At 34.4% G+C, this 17,037-nt stretch overlaps 2 protein-coding genes and 3 non-coding genes across 5 annotated transcripts; 3 read left to right on the forward strand and 2 right to left on the reverse strand.

Annotated features, from left to right (window-relative positions):
• Positions 1–4,154: 4,154 nt before the first annotated feature.
• LOC106443151 (GDSL esterase/lipase 6) lies at positions 4,155–5,702 on the reverse strand. The gene is made up of 4 exons (XM_048748424.1): positions 5,450–5,702; positions 5,214–5,359; positions 4,604–5,069; positions 4,155–4,517 (listed from the first exon to the last, which is right to left on the reverse strand). The coding sequence occupies exons 1-4, from the start codon at positions 5,685–5,687 to the stop codon at positions 4,285–4,287; spliced, it is 1,083 nt and encodes a 360-aa protein (XP_048604381.1). The 5' UTR covers positions 5,688–5,702; the 3' UTR covers positions 4,155–4,284.
• A 539-nt stretch (positions 5,703–6,241) lies between these two features.
• On the forward strand, positions 6,242–7,121 carry LOC106432951 (ethylene-responsive transcription factor ERF070-like). Its single transcript, XM_013873801.3, has one exon. The coding sequence runs from the start codon at positions 6,373–6,375 to the stop codon at positions 6,865–6,867; it is 495 nt and encodes a 164-aa protein (XP_013729255.2). The 5' UTR covers positions 6,242–6,372; the 3' UTR covers positions 6,868–7,121.
• Positions 7,122–11,209: 4,088 nt separating this feature from the next.
• On the forward strand, positions 11,210–11,296 carry TRNAS-GGA. Its single transcript has one exon. It is a non-coding gene; the product is annotated as a tRNA-Ser (tRNA).
• Positions 11,297–12,565: 1,269 nt separating this feature from the next.
• Positions 12,566–12,638, reverse strand: TRNAT-UGU. Its single transcript has one exon. It is a non-coding gene; the product is annotated as a tRNA-Thr (tRNA).
• A 1,560-nt stretch (positions 12,639–14,198) lies between these two features.
• On the forward strand, positions 14,199–14,271 carry TRNAF-GAA. The gene has a single exon. It is a non-coding gene; the product is annotated as a tRNA-Phe (tRNA).
• The last annotated feature ends 2,766 nt before the right edge of the window (positions 14,272–17,037 follow it).

The following is a 17,037-nucleotide window of genomic DNA, read 5'->3' on the forward strand; positions in this document are numbered from 1 at the left end:
ACCAGCCCAATCAGCGTCGGAGAAAGCATGTAAGGAGAGAGGAGAATCACGGCGAATGTAGATGCCATGACTTACAGTACCAGTCTTTGCGGACTGCCTCCCCCAAAACAAGACGAACAGTAGTTAACTTGATGACCGGACGGAACGTCTCCGCGTAATCGAGACCATAACGTTGGTTGTATCCTCGTGCGACAAGCCGCGACTTACACCTGCGAATAGTACCATCAGGAAAATACTTTAAAGTATGAATCCATTTAGTATCAATAACATTTTGATGAGGAGCCGGCGGCACCAATTCAAACGTATGACTCCTTGTTATTGCATCGAACTCCTCTGACATGGAATTTCTCCACTTACGATCTCGCATGGCCTGGTTAACTGTGGTTGGGATTATGGATGTGGTTTTAATGGTTAGGGAAAATTTATTGGTTGGCTTATAGATGTTGTTTTTGGCTCTAGTTTGCATGGTGTGGGTTTTGACTGGTTGTGGTGGAGGTGGTATGGGATCTGGGTTTGGTATAGGAACTGGAGGGGTGGCACAAGAGAAGAAGAATTGGTTTCTGTTTGGGGCTGGTCATTGATAGTAGGTTCAGGCTGGGTATTGGTTTGGATAGGAGACATACCTGAGGAATTACTTTCAGAGCTCATCTGGTCTCCACTAGGGATAGACGAGTTCTCTTGTCCTGTCGATGGAGCAGAGCTCGACGAAGAAGACATAGGCGTCAAGTTCTGGTGATGATCACAGCTTGGAGGCGCAGGCGAATGAGCGTGTACGAGTGTCCGGAATGGGACAGGGACGACAACTGGATAGGTAGGAGAAGGGGCAGCTGGGTTCGGAGATGGGTTGAAAGTTTGTTGTCTAGTGTGGAGAGAGAGCGGTAGGGGAAGGTCGCCTCAACAAATTAGACGTGGCGAGAGGTGTAAATGCGACCGGTGTTGGGGGTGTTGGGTTCCAAGCACAAGTAAGCACTTTGTGTCAAGGAGTAACCAATAAATACACAAGCTGCCGAGCGATCATCAAGTTTTGTTTTTGTGTATGGACGCAGCCAAGGAAAACAGAGGCATCCAAAGACTCTCAACTTGAGATAATTTGGTTGATGACCTAAGAGCTTTGCGAATGGAGAAACGTTCTGGATCACTGGACTAGGCATACAATTGATTAGATATACAGCCGTTGCGAAAGCATACGGCCAGTAGACTTTTGGTACACCAGCTTCACTTAATAAAGTTAATCCAGTTTCAACAATATGGCGATGCTTTCTCTCGGAAATCCTGTTGTGCTCGGGCGTATGTGGAGGAGAGTTAAGATGCGAGATTCCATGGCTCGTGAGGAACGACCGAAGTCCCACGTATTCTCCTCCATTGTCAGAGTATAAGGTTCCGATTTTGGTATGGAACTTGTTTTCGACCAGTGCCTTAAACGCCATAAAAGTTGGACAGACTTGAGATTTGCGTTGAAGTGGGTAGAACCATGTGTATCTTGTGTAATGATCCACAAAGATACCATAATATTTGTTTTGATCTGAGGAGAGGATAGGGGATGTCCAGAGATCGGAGTAGAGGTATTCTAAAGGGTGGGTTGAGTGAATTGTGTTTGAGAAAAATGGCAGTTTGTGGGTTTTATTAAGAAGACAATCGGAACAAGAGTACTGTTTTGGTAAAGAATCTGAAACAGGTAATGAAAATTGAGAAACAACAGACTTTAAAACAGAAAAAGATGGGTGTCCAAGTCTTGAATGCCAAAAAGAAGAGGTGGTTTTAGGTGTTGGGGAAGCATGGAAGGAATTGATGGTTGATGGGATTGGGCACTCGTACAGCTCATTCTTAGTTCTGCCTTGGAGCAATCGCGCCCCCGTGCTGAGATCCTTCACCTGAAAATGAGCCGGAAAGAATTCAACAGATACTTGGTTAGCATTGCATAAACGGTAAACAGAGACAAGGTTATTTTGTAGGTTGGGAACATATAAAACGTCACGTAAGGTAAGAGATTGAGAGGGTGTAGGAAGTAAGGCAGAACCAGTATGCGAGATCGCGAGTCCGGAGCCGTCAGCAATAGTTACTTCCTCGCCACCATTGTATGGCTGATGAAGTGACAAGTTGTTGAGATCAGTTGTGAGATGGTGTGTTGCACCGCTGTCGAGGATCCAGTTGTTTGCGTTGTAGGAAGGAGCTGCAGCGAGGTGAGCTCGAGGCTGCCAAGGAGCAGAGCCGTAGTTGTTTCCATGAACAGAGCCGGAGTGTTGAAGTTGAGAACATCGCTGAGCGCTATGACCGAAAACTCCACACAATTGACAACGTCCTTGATAGCCACGAGATTGACGTTGCTCAGGTCGAGGAGAGAAGTGTTGCTGCTGCTGCCAGGTAGGAGCATTGCGATTGTTGGATCAGTTTGTATTGCCATAGCGAGCATTGTTCCTGTTGTTGTTCTTCGACTTGTTCATATAAGTCGCTGCATTCGCTGATATGGGAAGAGATGCAGGCGCAACAGGCTGGGATTGTAGCTTAACTTCATGGTTGAGGAGGCGCTCATGTATCTCCGTAAGTGACGGTGGAATGTCACGACCTTCGATTTGATCAATGATCGGCTTGTACTCTTCCGGGAGGCCATCAATCACGTATTCAATTTGATCCTCGTGATCAAGAGGTTTGCCAAGTAACGCAATCTGATAAACCGAGTTGTGAGACCAAGCAAGTACTCATCAATGGTCTTGGTCTCTTTCTTCTAGTGTTTAAGCTGTTGTTTAAACACTAGAAGAAAGACCCGGACCCGAGCAGAACCGACCCGGACCCGAGCATAACCGACCCGAATCCGAACCGACCCGGACCCGAGCAGAACCGACCCGAATCCGAACCGAAAATTTCTAAGTACCTATTGGATCTAAATATTTAACTAGGACCCGACATGACCCGGACCCGAAAGGAACCGGTCCGAACCCGACCCGAAGACCCGAACGCCCATGCATATCTGATACCATATAAGATGATAACTGATTGATTCTATTGATTTATGTGTTTATACAATATATATACACAAGTGCATCGAAGGTTTTAAGTTAAGATATACACATAATCTACTTTCTATATTTACTCTCTACAATATTCTCATAACAAAAGTATTCTAACTCTATCTCAATATATAGTAGACAGGTACAGATAGGTAAAATCATATATTGTATTTTCATAGAACTAGTTGATATCCCGCACCTTGTGCAGATTAATATATTTAACAATTTTTAATTTTAACTTTTTTCTTTATAAAATAATAATAATTCAATTAGAAAAAAATGTAAATTATTATAAAATATAAATTTTTAATATTCATATTGGTAATCAATGTATTAAATTATGCTCTTTTGTTTCATATTTTTTATTTATAAGATGTAGATTTTAGATCAAAATATTTTCTATAGTAATAATTAAATTACGAAATTTGTATTGAAATTAACATATATTGTATTTTGACTGAAAAGAAATCATGTGATACTGAAAAGATGATAAAAATCACAAATATAAAACATTAACAAAATAAAGATAGTTTAGAAGTGTTCAATCTGGTAAAACCGAACTATTTAAAACCAAACCAAACAAAAATAGAAAAAATAGTTTGGATTTGGTACTACTGAATAAACCAAATGGATGTTATTTTAAGAAAGTGCAGTATATGAATATGGTTCAATATATTAATCAATCAAACCGAATAAACCAATGAAACCGATTAATTCAAATATATTTGTATATTTTTATATATATTTTTTAATATTTTGTATTTGATCAATAATTCCAATAAAAACCAGAGAAACTGGCTATAATATCAGTCATTAAAATTATAGAATTAATATAAGATAAAAGTAGTGATGATATTATCGCTAGATATTAAATATACATTTTTAAAAAATAATTGTATATATATCGTTTGAATAGTTTAATGATTATTAATTATATTAAATATCATGATAAATATATAGATATGAAAATTAAAAAATTAAATAATAATATTAATTAAACCAATGACGTATCCTAAAATTATGGAAACGATGATAAGTAAACAAATTAACTAAAATCTTGGAGAAGATGACAAATCAGCAAAATATCCTAAAATTATGGAAAAAATGACAAATAAACAAATTAACTAAAATCATGGAGAAGATGACAAATAAACAAATTCACTTCTCAAATAATAGTATAGATATATGAACGAAAACAATAGCATCACTGTGTACAGCTTTTATGTAACATTAGAAGAAGAGGAGACTAGAAGAGGAGCAAAGTTTCACTTTCTTGCTTTTAAAATGTGAAGTTGGTGGCAAGAGCCATGAGATTGAACGGTCTGATCTTGTTTATGTTTCCATTCCACAAAGCTTTTGACATGAGATGGTAAGTACGTTCTGTCGGATGATAAAAATCCCAAAACATAAACTCGTTGGGGTTATTACAAATCTTGTATCCTTCTCTTCCACACTGCTTCAACCCTCCCAGTGTCCCGCCCCCACAACACGCGTTCGACACATCCGAAAACCCTTTAGCCAAGAACATTATTCAGTTTAATAATAGACATTTGAAAAATTTATCAAAGAAAGAGAAATTAATCAACTGTATTGTGTACCGTAACGAGCGGGGTAGGTTTGGAATCTGTGAGTGATAGCATACACAGCTCCAAACACTGCAATGGATCCAGGGTACTTAGTGGGGATTATGTTCACTATATCTTCAAGTCTTCTGTTATACTTCTTGGCCATAACATTCATCTTGCCAAAGCATTTATTGGTTGGGGCATTAGGAAGCAAGGCTCTTGCAGGGACACATCCTACTGGACCTAAAGAGAAGATGGCGATGCGACGAGCTCCTAGTTTGTAGATTTGATCAATGGTTTTGTTAACTTGGGTTAACATTGAGTCTACATAGTCGTCTGGAGAGAGTGTAGTGGTTTGGAATGGAAGAAAGTAATTAAAGATGTCGTTGGAACCAGACTCTAATAAGAAGAGAGATTCTTGGATTATAGATTTTTCTATTTTGTTCTGCTCTACAAGTGTTTGGAATTGCTGAAGTTGCGTTTGGATCGGTGTCACTCTCTGGATTTATACATGTAAACGGATGATTCATAAGAAACAAAACATTAAGAGAGAGAGAGAGAGAGAGAGAGAGAGAGAGAGAGAGAGAGAGAGAGAGAGAGAGAGAGAGAGAGAGAGAGAGAGATGTTATAGTTATATGGTTACCATGTCTTTGTTGGTATCAAGCAAGAATCCACTACCGGCACTGGCGAAGTTAATGCCATTAGAAGGGAATCGTTTTAAAGTTCCGTTCAAGATTTGGATATGCAGTTCCAAGAATGGTTTCTGTAATGGAAGACCTATAAATTGTGCTGCAAGGAATATAAAGATAGAGAAAAGTAAGGTGCCTTGAGGAAAAACTAAGTAATTAAAGAGTTGGGAGGTATAATTATTATTGTTACATATGAAGTCAGCTACGGTTCTTCCATTGGTAAACCTTCCGGTAGGTTGGTGGAAGAAGGAAGAGCCATAAGGAGGAAAATCAGCTTGAGCAGTGCAGTTTTTGTTGAAATGATTGTTTCCTGCGTCGAAAATGGAGTCGCCAAAGGTAAAGATGGCAGGAAGGGAGGGAGAAGACTTGGCCAAAGCCACGGGAGAGGCAAGAAGGAGCAGAGTAACGAGTAATTCCATTGAAGACATGTGTGAGGATCAATTCAAAGACATTAGTTATATATATTTAACACTCGCTTGATTTAGATAAGTGTATACAGTCACATTGAAATTGAGGTATGGAAAATTTTGTAACGGAAGGCAAGAGCATTGTTCATGTTTATACAGTTTCTCTTTGGTGTGATTAAAGTTAGGAGTTGTTCCTAATTTTCTGTTTCTTCTTAGTTATATATGATTCCTGTGACTGAATCACCTTAAAAACAATATTAGAAAATAAACTAAAAAATACTATCCTAAGGAATTTCTCAATAAACTATATTATCTAACTAGTATTTATTAACTAATTAGAAATAAACTTTTAAGAATTGTGTTTCTATCATGTTTTCAATTTGTCTATTATCAAAACAAAATAACTAAAAAAAATCGAAATAATGATTTGCAATTTGTCGAAAAACAAAATAAAAGACACTTATTTTCTTGCAATTATAATGGACCGTATGGGCCTGACCTCAAAAGCTTATCGATTTTAGGACAAAAAAAAAAAAAAAAACAAGAAAACAAATGGAGAGGCATCAGGAAAAGGAGATTCTAAAAGAATAAAAACATATTCTCAAAGCATCCAAAATGCCCAAAGCAACAGGGGAGCGAGCCTCTCTCCCCCTCCTTTATTACCCCTCTGAAACGAAACCCTAATTTTCAAATTCACCATCCCTAGATGAAGCGTATCGTCAGAATCTCAGTCACCGACGCAGAAGCCACCGATTCTTCCAGCGACGAAGAGACGGAGGAGCCCTGCGGAGAAACAACAAGAACCCAGGTTCGCCGCCGCGGGAAACGCCTCGTCAAGGAGATCGTAATCGACCCTTCCGATTCCGAAGACAAACGCGGCGCCTGCAAGACGCGGTTCAAAATCAGGATCCCCGCGGAGTTTCTCAAGGCGACGACGGAGGGGAAGAAGAAGTTTCGCGGAGTGAGGCAGAGGCCGTGGGGGAAATGGGCGGCTGAGATCAGATGCGGCCGAGCTCTCAAGGGACGGCGCGATCGTCTCTGGCTTGGTACTTTCGACACGGCGGAAGAAGCTGCTCTTGCTTATGATAACGCGGCCGTTCAGCTGATTGGACCTCACGCGCCTACCAATTTCAGTTTCCCGGCGGAGTGTCAAGAGGTCAAGATGGTGGCCGGAGCATCCGCCGTTGCTCGAGTCGCGTGAAGTTGGGGGTTGTTTGTTATTTCGTTGGTCGTGTTAAATTAGCAATGAAGGTTTCTTTCTCTGTTGTAATGGTGATGGCTGCTTAGTTTAGTGACTTTGTAAATGAATCTGTCTGTGCTGAATCTCCTCATGTTGCTTCTGGTCTCATGCCCCTACCTCGTTTGTTGTCGTCTCTCTGTGTATGTATTTGTGACATCGACGACGAGATTGAAATCCTGAAATAAAGATTAGGAAAGTTGGGGTTTTTTTTTGAATTGGGACCTTCTTCGTTATAGAGGAAACTCACCTGGAGATAGATTGGAGAAGTTTTAAGTTAACCAAACCAATCATACCAAATCCAATCAATTTCGGGTTAGTTATTCGTTAGAATTCAATTTATACTCTAAAACAAACCGAACTTAACTGAACTGAATATTAACCGAACGAAACCAAAATAATGAAGGTTGGGCATATATATTCAAAGTTTCAAACCCATCGAATTCAATCCAGAAAATTTGAAAATCTGAATCGAATCCAATCTGATAAAAAAATATACTTGAACCTGCTCGGATCTGATATTCGAAATTCAACTAAAAATATCCAAAATTATATAAGATGTTTATAGACATATTTTTTTCTTAGATCTAAATATTTTTTTTGTGTTGATATATTAAGTGTTTTAGTTATTTGAAGCTCAATTGTTTTTTGGATATTTATGTTAGTTTGGTCTAAATATAAGTTTAGATGAAAAACCCAAAAACATTTTAATATCTTATTATCTATTAAAATATAAGTCATAACTTGGACCATCATATAGAAAATTCATTAAATGGAATTTAATAAACTAATAATATATAAAATCTTTGAACTACTTTAATCATAATATCTTTTGATATTATTTCATTTTCATTTTAAATATAAATATATTTATTTAAAAAATTTCTAACAAATCTGTTTTAAAAGATTTTCACAAGATCTTCATTTTAATAAATTTTATTTAAATATTTTGACTAATTTCGAAATTAGTTTTGAAATATTCTTATAAATTAATAAATTAATATATTAATATATTTCGAAATTATTTAATATATTTAAATGTAATATTTTTTTTAATAACTAAATTCAAATACAATAAGATAAATATATAATAAGAAGTGACAAATACATCTGACGGTTTTAAACAATCAATTGATTATAACATGTAAATTATAAAATTATTTTATTTGAAATAGTTATATAAACATTTAAGTATATGATTGACGTTAAAAATATATATCACTAATGATAGAAAAAATAGCTATGTATATAAAACATAAAACAAACATCCGCCAATCTAGTTATGTATCCCCTATATATTAATAGAGAAACATTTAAAATGTTATAATCTATAGTTTGTATTAATTAAAAAAGTGAGTTGTCACGTAATTAGAATGCTAATTTTGGTTACGTGGCGGCTTGAGAATAAATTGGAAATTTTGTTAGTCCAAAATTAAATTGATAGAGAAAGTTATATTATATAGTTCGTCCATTATGCACCATTCATTTATCAAATTGAATTCTTTCCTTAAATAAAACCTACGAAATTACCTAATGTGATTAAGATATATATGACAATTAATAATTTTAAATAAAAAAGATTTGCTAAGAATTTGTATACTTTCTATAATTTTTGTTTAATTATTTATTATTAAAATAAATTACAAAATTAAATTAATCTTATAATAAAAATTTAGATTTTTTTGTATATGTTGTATTTTGAATTTTTTGAAACGAGTATAAATTGCTAAAACTGTTAAAAGTCTCACATAAACTTTTGTGATCAAGGTTTAAAGTTTTTTCTATAATAAGATACAATAATTATAAAATAATATAAATAAATAATTTTATTTTAATAGGTGTTTAAGTTAATATATATATATATATATTTCATATCGTTTAAATTAAACTATATACATCATATGAAAATACATACTTATATTTTGATATCTACGTTGAACATATATTGAAAAGTTAATATTTTAATTTTGAAATCTTCATTATTTTTAAATAATTATAAATTATTGAAACCACTAAACATTATACATTAAAAAAAATCATTGGTGTAAAGTTTTGTTACACGAATATGCAAATAATCGTAAAATCATACGAGTAGAAACCTCATTTTATAAATATCAATATTAAAAGTATACTATATATCTATTTTAATATCATTTAAATTTAATTATATATCATATACGATAGATAAGATTGAGTATTTTGATTTATTTACCCTAAAATTATTGCGAATAAACAAGAGCGATCGTTTAATTTATATGCGCACACCAATTTATTACATAATAGTAACTGATTTTTTAGTTATTTAATATATAGTTATTATTTCATTGTTTCATAATTTGCAAAAAACATAAAATAAGTAATAAATATAAAATATTTATTCTGCTCAAGGCTCGGATATTAACCTAAATATGTAACTCTTTAATAATTTTAAATCTTAAACCAAAACAAAATAACGAAATGAGAATAAACTCAAAAATCAATATTTATATCGAGAAATAACCAAAATGAAAAATCGACACAAAAATGAGAAAAATATTGAAGATATTTAGGATTGGCACGTTAACGTAAACTTCTCATAACAATAACTAACTTTTATTCTAATGAGTTCCTATGAGTTCTACTCTAAGCAGGATAAATCCCAATACCAATTATGGGTAGAAGAATAGAGATTGAAAGAAATAACTCTCGGGGTCTAGAATCAAAAAAAAAAGAAGTTTTTGGCATTAATTAACTTGTATCCATAGAACATTTGACGTGACATAGATAATAAATATATAGGAGTTAATATCATTCCAATTGCCATTACAAAAATAATTAAAATTTTGAATTTAAGAAATATTTTTGGCTGGTAATTATTAAAAAAAAAAATGATTAATTCTGCAACAAAACCACTCATGCCCGGCAATGCAAGGGAAGCCATCGATAAGATAGTGAACATTGTAAATATCTTTGGAATGGAGATAGCCATTCCACCCATTTCATCAAGATAAACAAGCCGGATTCTATCATAACTAGTTCCTGCCAAGAAAAAAAGTGCAGCGCCAATAAATCCATGAGAGATTATTTGTAAAATAGCTCCATTAAGCCCATGATCCGTTATAGAACCAATACCTATAATTATAAAACCCATATGAGATACAGAAGAATAGGCTATTCTTTTTTTTAAATTACGTTGACCGGAAGATGTTGAAGCTGCATAAATTATTTGGATTGTACCGACTACCATCAACCAAGGAAAAAACATAGAATGAGCGTGAGGTAATAATTCCATATTGACTCGAACCAATCCATATACTCCCATTTTTAATAAGATTCCAGCGAGAAGCATATAGGTACTGTAATGTGCCTCGCTGGGGGTGTCAGGTAACCAAGTATGTAAAGGTATAATCGGTGATTTGACGGCAAAAGCAATAAGAAATCCAATATAAAATAGTATTTCGAGTGGATAGGCTTGATTCCCTAATAGTTCTAAATTTAATGTTGGTTCGTTCGAACCATATAAACTTATACCTAAAACTCCTATTAATAAAAAAATAGAACTTCCTGCAGTGTATAAAATAAATTTTGTAGCTGAATACAAACGTTTCTTTCCACCCCACATGGATAAAAGGAGATAAACGAGAATTAATTCTAATTCCCACATGATGAAAAAAGTAAAATATCCTGAGAGGAAAATGATCCTATTTGGCCGCTGTACATTGCTAACATCAGGAAATAGAATAATTGGGAATCCCGAGTAACTGGAAAAGCCGCTAAAGTAGCTAAAGTAGTAATAAATCCAGTCAGTAAAATCGTTTCTATAGAAAGTCCATCTATTCACAGTCTCCAATAAAAATCAAAAAAATTGATCCATTTATAATCTTCGGACAGTTGAATTAATGGATCGTCCAGTTTAAAATTATAACAAAAAGCGTAAGTCGTTAGAAGAAGTTCTAAGATACAAATGCGTATAGTATACCACTTATTAACTTTATTTCCCCTATGCGGGAGAAATAACATTAATGAACCGGCAGATATTGAAAAAACAACAATTATTGTTAACCAAGGAAAATCATTCGTGGTAAAGACAAGATACACAAGGTCCAAAGAACGCATACTCAAAAATATATAAATAAAAAAATATAATTGAAATTTTTTGAGTACGAGTACTTGTCAATAAAAAAAATAAAATGTATTCCAAATTTATTCAAATCAGGTTCTATCTACTTCCAATTTTTCCGATCAAAAAAGGTATCTATTAACCATAATCAAAAAAACGATGAATAACTCGCTATTCACCCAGGTACTCAGTCATAATCCTGATGTCGGAGAGATGGCCGAGTGGTTGAAGGCGTAACATTGGAACTGTTATGTAGACTTTTTTTTACCGAGGGTTCGAATCCCTCTTTTTCCGTACTTTCAACTAAATAACCAATCTTACATGATTGACCACAACGTATCAAATCAAATAAAAAAATAGATATAAAATTTACATTTCTTTGCTATGGAAAATGCTGGGAAGAGCAAACAAGGGATCCAAACCTCCCTACCAATCTATGATACATGAATAGGAAAAAGATTCCCCGACAAAATCCCTTACCTTGTGCCTTTTTAGTTTTAATCAAAAAAGCGGGCAAAGGGGAGTTGTCCGAACTCTTGTTTTTAGTGATTTTTTTTTACTTCACTTAGGTTTTTTAAGTCTGACGAGAGTAATATTCTATGACAAGCAATTCATTTATTTTCAAACCGACGCATTTCCTATCTATTATTTGATTGACTAACCCTTCATATTGGAATGTGTGAAGAGTCAGATGGTTTGGCAATTCCTCGGGGGTAGATGACTCAAGAAGATTTTGAACCAAAGTTCTAGAGTTTTGTTCATCCTTCACTGTAATAATATCTCGGGGTTTGTATCGATAACTTGGTATATCAACTATACGACCATTAACTAAAATATGCCCATGGTTAACTAATTGGCGCGCTTGAGGAATAGTCAAAGTCATACCCAACCGAAAAAGGATGTTATCCAAACGCATTTCAAGTAATTGTAATAAAACTTGACCCGTTGACCCCTTGGCTTTTCCGGCGATACGAACATATTTAAGTAATTGACGTTCTGTAAGACCATAATGAAAACACAATTTTTGTTTTTCTTCTAAACGAATACGATATTGAGATTTTTTTCCAGAGCGTGATTGGTTTCTAAGATCGCTTCCTGCCCTAGGCCTTTTACTAGTTAGTCCCAGTAAAGCCCCCAGACGGCGTATTTTTTTAAACGAGGCCCTCGGTAACGTGACATAAAGACTCCTTTTTTTATTGAAATTGTACAAAAACTAAACAAAATTAAAACTGAACTAAATGATAATGATAAATAACGTAAAATCCACTCCAATAAACTATTGGAATACAAAGAGTCAGAAGATATATTCTCTCAATATACAGATTTTTTTATTGTATATACAATATATATAAATCAATAAATCACAAAAAAATTCCTTTATTTTCTTCATTTATTTTGCCAAGATCTAACCCTTTTACCCCAGTATATATTCCTATATGGAAGTTTATATGACATAATATAAACGGCGTGGTAACTCTTGGAAAAAGGTGAAAGAAGTCTTTTCAATCTTATTTTTTTTTAAAGTACATTAAAAAGCATGTAAAAAATGAAAAACTATGTAAAAGCCGGCTATCGGAATCGAACCGATGACCATCGCATTACAAATGCGATGCTCTAACCTCTGAGCTAAGCGGGCTCAACTAAAATAGTGTATACAAATTCACTAAACTACTAGATCATATTAATTAACTATTCTATATCATATTTTTCCTTATCTATTTAGAATTCATCATATTTTCGATATTCTAGAACAGAATATAGCTCAAATAAATAGTGACTATCATTAAATAAATAAAACAAAACCTTAATGAATTAATATAATATAATATAGCAATATATCGACTTTCTAATTTTGATTTCATGAGTTTCTAAATAAGAAAATTTTAATTAGACCGGAAAGCTTTTTTTTAAAGTTAAATGATATCTTATTTGAAATTCTTGGTTTTTTTGTTCTAACCTCATGCGATTATTATTATTTTATACTTTTTCTCTTTTTATTTTCTTTATTATTTTAAAGAATTCTTAGAATGAATATTCGAATATTCATTTTGAATATAATTTTTTAGAATTATTCGAATTTCAAATCTACGAAGTAGACTTATAATCTTTTTCCATTGCACATTGTAGAATTCTAAGTTTCAATAATGATCATAAATTTCTTTTCATGGAAGTAAAAAAAAATGAATCGACCGTTCGACTAGTTCTTAAAATTGAAGACAACGATGAGAAAAGGAAGAACATATATATGTTCTCTAATATATAACCATATTGAATTGCAAATACAAAAATGATAGAATCTTTGTTGATTAAACTAAATCAATATGGATGGGGCTAAAAAAATGCAAGAAGATATCAAAGAAATAAAATAAGTATCTATATGTAATGAATTCCAAGGTTTCAGCATAAGAAAAAGTGGAAAGACATCATAATGAGATCCTAATCTCAAAGCAAAAAGGGGGATATGGCGGAATTGGTAGACTCTACGGACTTAATTGGATTGAGCCTTGGTATGGAAACCTACTAAGTGATAACTTTCAAATTCAGAGAAACCCTGGAATTAACAATGGGCAATCCTGAGCCAAATATTGGGTTACGCGAACAAACCAGAGTTTAGAAAGCGGGATAGGTGCAGAGACTCAATGGAAGCTGTTCTAACAAATGGAGTTCAATTCCTTGTGTTGAATCAAATGATTCACTTCATAGTCTGATAGATCCTTGGTGGAACTTATTAATCGGACGAGAATAAAGATAGAGTCCCATTCTACATGTCAATACTGACAACATTGAAATTTATAGTAAGATGAAAATCCGTTGACTTTTAAAATCGTGAGGGTTCAAGTCCCTCTATCCCCAACCCTACTCCCTAAAAAAGTCTGTTTGACAGCTTACCCTTTTTTTAGTTATTCAAGAATTCATTATCTTTTTTCATTCATCCGACACTTTTACAAACTCGAATTTCTTTTCTTATTATATACAAGTCTTGTGGGATATATCATACATATACAAATGAGAAAGAAATATCGATTTGAATTATTTCGAATCTAAATCATTTTTCATTCTAAAACTTAGAAAGTCTTCTTTTCGAAGATCCAATAAATTCCCGGTCCAAAACTTTTTTCATTTACTACTTTTGCGTTTCTTTTAATTGACATAGACCTAAGTCATCTCATAAAATGAGAATGATACTTCGGTAATGGCCGGGATAGCTCAGTTGGTAGAGCAGAGGACTGAAAATCCTCGTGTCACCAGTTCAAATCTGGTTCTTGGCATAGGATTGATTAATTTTGATAAGTTTATAGTCTTCAAATTAAACGTATCTTTAGTAAAAAAAGTGCAATAATCCTTTATCCCCCTCTCTTTTTTTGTTCATGTTGTGGATCCATCCGTTCAAAAAAAATGTATAAGACTTTATACCTAATACATATTCGAAAGGAAAGTTCTGGTTGAAAGAATAAAAAAAAAGTAAAAACAAAAGATCTATATCTATCTATATCTATAGTATCTATCGTTGAAGGGCATAAATACCCCCAAGATTCATTAGATTAGATACAATAGAAATAGAATTTTAACCCCCCCCCCCCCATTTATTGTATTGCTTTCCGATCTTATTTATTCATTCCCAGTTATGTGACTAAAGTTGACTAAGTTATGTGCATGATACAAAGTTCATAGTGAAGAACTCTTTTTTTTTTAGTTCATCCTATTGGCTCGGCTTTTAGGAAAAAAATATCTTTCAAATTGAAGATTAAGCTATCTATAATAATATGAATAAGACCTTAATTCTTCTGTTTGTTTAATCTAAAAACGACTCGAATTCAAAATATTCCGCGAAGGTTCGTAGTTGTAGAAACTAAGACTCATTTTTATCATTCAAAATTTTTATCATTCAATAAGCATCTTGTATTTCATAAAAATTGGGGGCAATATAATCCTTACGTAAAGGCCACCCTATCCAACTTTCGGGCATTAAGATCCGTTTCAGCCGCGGATGGCTATCATAAGTGATTCCTAGCATATCATAAGATTCCCGTTCTTGAAAATCCGTACTTTTCCAAACCCAAAAAACAGATGGAATTCTGGGATTACTCCTGTGAGTAAATACTTTTATGCAAACTTCTTCCGCTTGATTGACACCATATTCTATTCTCGTAAGATGATACACACTGGCTAAGAGACCACCTGGTGCCACATCATAGGCACATTGGGAACGTAAATAATTGTAACCATATACATATAAAATTACAGCAATAGAATGCCAATCTTCGGGCTTTATTTGTAAAGTCTCTATTCCTTGGTAATCGAAGCCCAACGATCTATGAACCAGCCCGCGGACAAAGTGCCCTGCATCTTTTTTATTTCCCCCATACCTTTTTTATATAAATTTAAGTATTTCACATTTACCATGAGTTCTAATTTATGAAGATTTTTTTCTTATTCTCTCAAATCCTCCCTAATTCACTAATTCGTGGGAAGATACTGGGCTTTTGTATTTAAAAAATGTTTCAGTAGAGATCTCTGAAGTAGATGATGGTGGATAGAGTAATTCTTGATCATAATTTCCAGTCTGTGTACTGCGTACAACAAAAAACTTGTGATTGGTAGTAAAACACCGATTACCCCGTTGAGGTCTAATTCGATCCTTATAGATTTCTCTAGCTATTTTCTTATGAAGCTTTGTTATAGCGTCTATAACAGCCTCTGGTTTAGGTGGACAACCCGGCAAATAGACATCTACAGGAATTAGCTTATCAACCCCTCGAACAGTACTATAAGAATCGGTACTGAACATCCCCCCTGTAATTGTACATCTCCCATAGCAATAACATACTTTGGTTCAGGCATTTGTTCATATAATCTCACTAAAGAAGGAGCCATTTTCATTGTTACTGTACCTGCTGTTAAAATAAGGTCCGCCTGTCTAGGACTTGATCTTCGTACTAGCCCATAACGATCAAAATCAAATCGGGAGCCTATTAATGAGGCAAATTCAATAAAACAACAACTGGTACCATAAAGAAGCGGCCATAGGCTGGAAAGTCTTGACCAATTTGAAAGATCATTTAACGTAGTTGAAATAACTGAGTTTTTTGTTGTTCGATCAAGTACGAGAAACTTAATGGAATTCATAATTGATTCAATGGTTTTTTTTTACTTTTTTTTTATTGTACAAGTATTCAGGAAACGAACTAAGACCATTCCAACGCTCCTTTTCGCCATGCATAAACTAAACCAAGAATTAGGATAAGCACGAAAAGGAAAGCTTCTATAAAAGCGGATACCCCTAGTACATCGAAACTCATTGCCCACGGATACAGAAAAACTGTTTCAACATCAAAAACAACAAAAACGGAGTCATTAATGAACTAAACCTTGCGGAATCCAAAGTAGCGCTAGTCTACGGTCAGATGAATGAACCGCCGGGAGCTCGTATGAGAGTTGGTCTGACTGCCTTAACTATGGCAGAATATTTCCGAGATGTTAATGAGCAGTTACGTACTTCTATTTATCGACAATATCTTCCGTTTTGTACAAGCAGGATACGAGGTGTCCGCTTTATTGGGTAGAATGCCTTCTGCTGTGGGTTACCAACCCACCCTCAGTACCGAAATGGGTTCTTTACAAGAAAGAATTACTTCTACGAAAAAGGGTCCATAACCTCTATTCAAGCAGTTTATGTACCTGAAGACGATTTGACTGACCCTGTTCCTGCCACCACATTTGCACATTTAGATGCGACTACCGTACTATCAAGAGGATTAGCTGCTAAAGGTATCTATCCAGCGGTAGATCCTTTAGAGTCAACGTCAACTATGCTACAACCTCGAATCGTTGGCGAGGAACATTATGAAACTGCGCAACAAGTCAAGCAAACTTTACAACGTTACAAGGAGCTTCAGGACATTATAGCTATCCTGGGGTTGGACAAATTATCCGAAGAGGATCGCTTAACCATCGCAAGAGCACGAAAGATTGAGCGTTTCTTATCACAACCTTTTTTCATAGCAGAAGTATTTACAGGTTCTCCGGGAAAATAT

The sequence above is a fragment of the Brassica napus genome, chromosome C2 (assembly GCF_020379485.1).
Source record: "Brassica napus cultivar Da-Ae chromosome C2, Da-Ae, whole genome shotgun sequence".
Classification (NCBI taxonomy): domain Eukaryota; kingdom Viridiplantae; phylum Streptophyta; class Magnoliopsida; order Brassicales; family Brassicaceae; genus Brassica; species Brassica napus.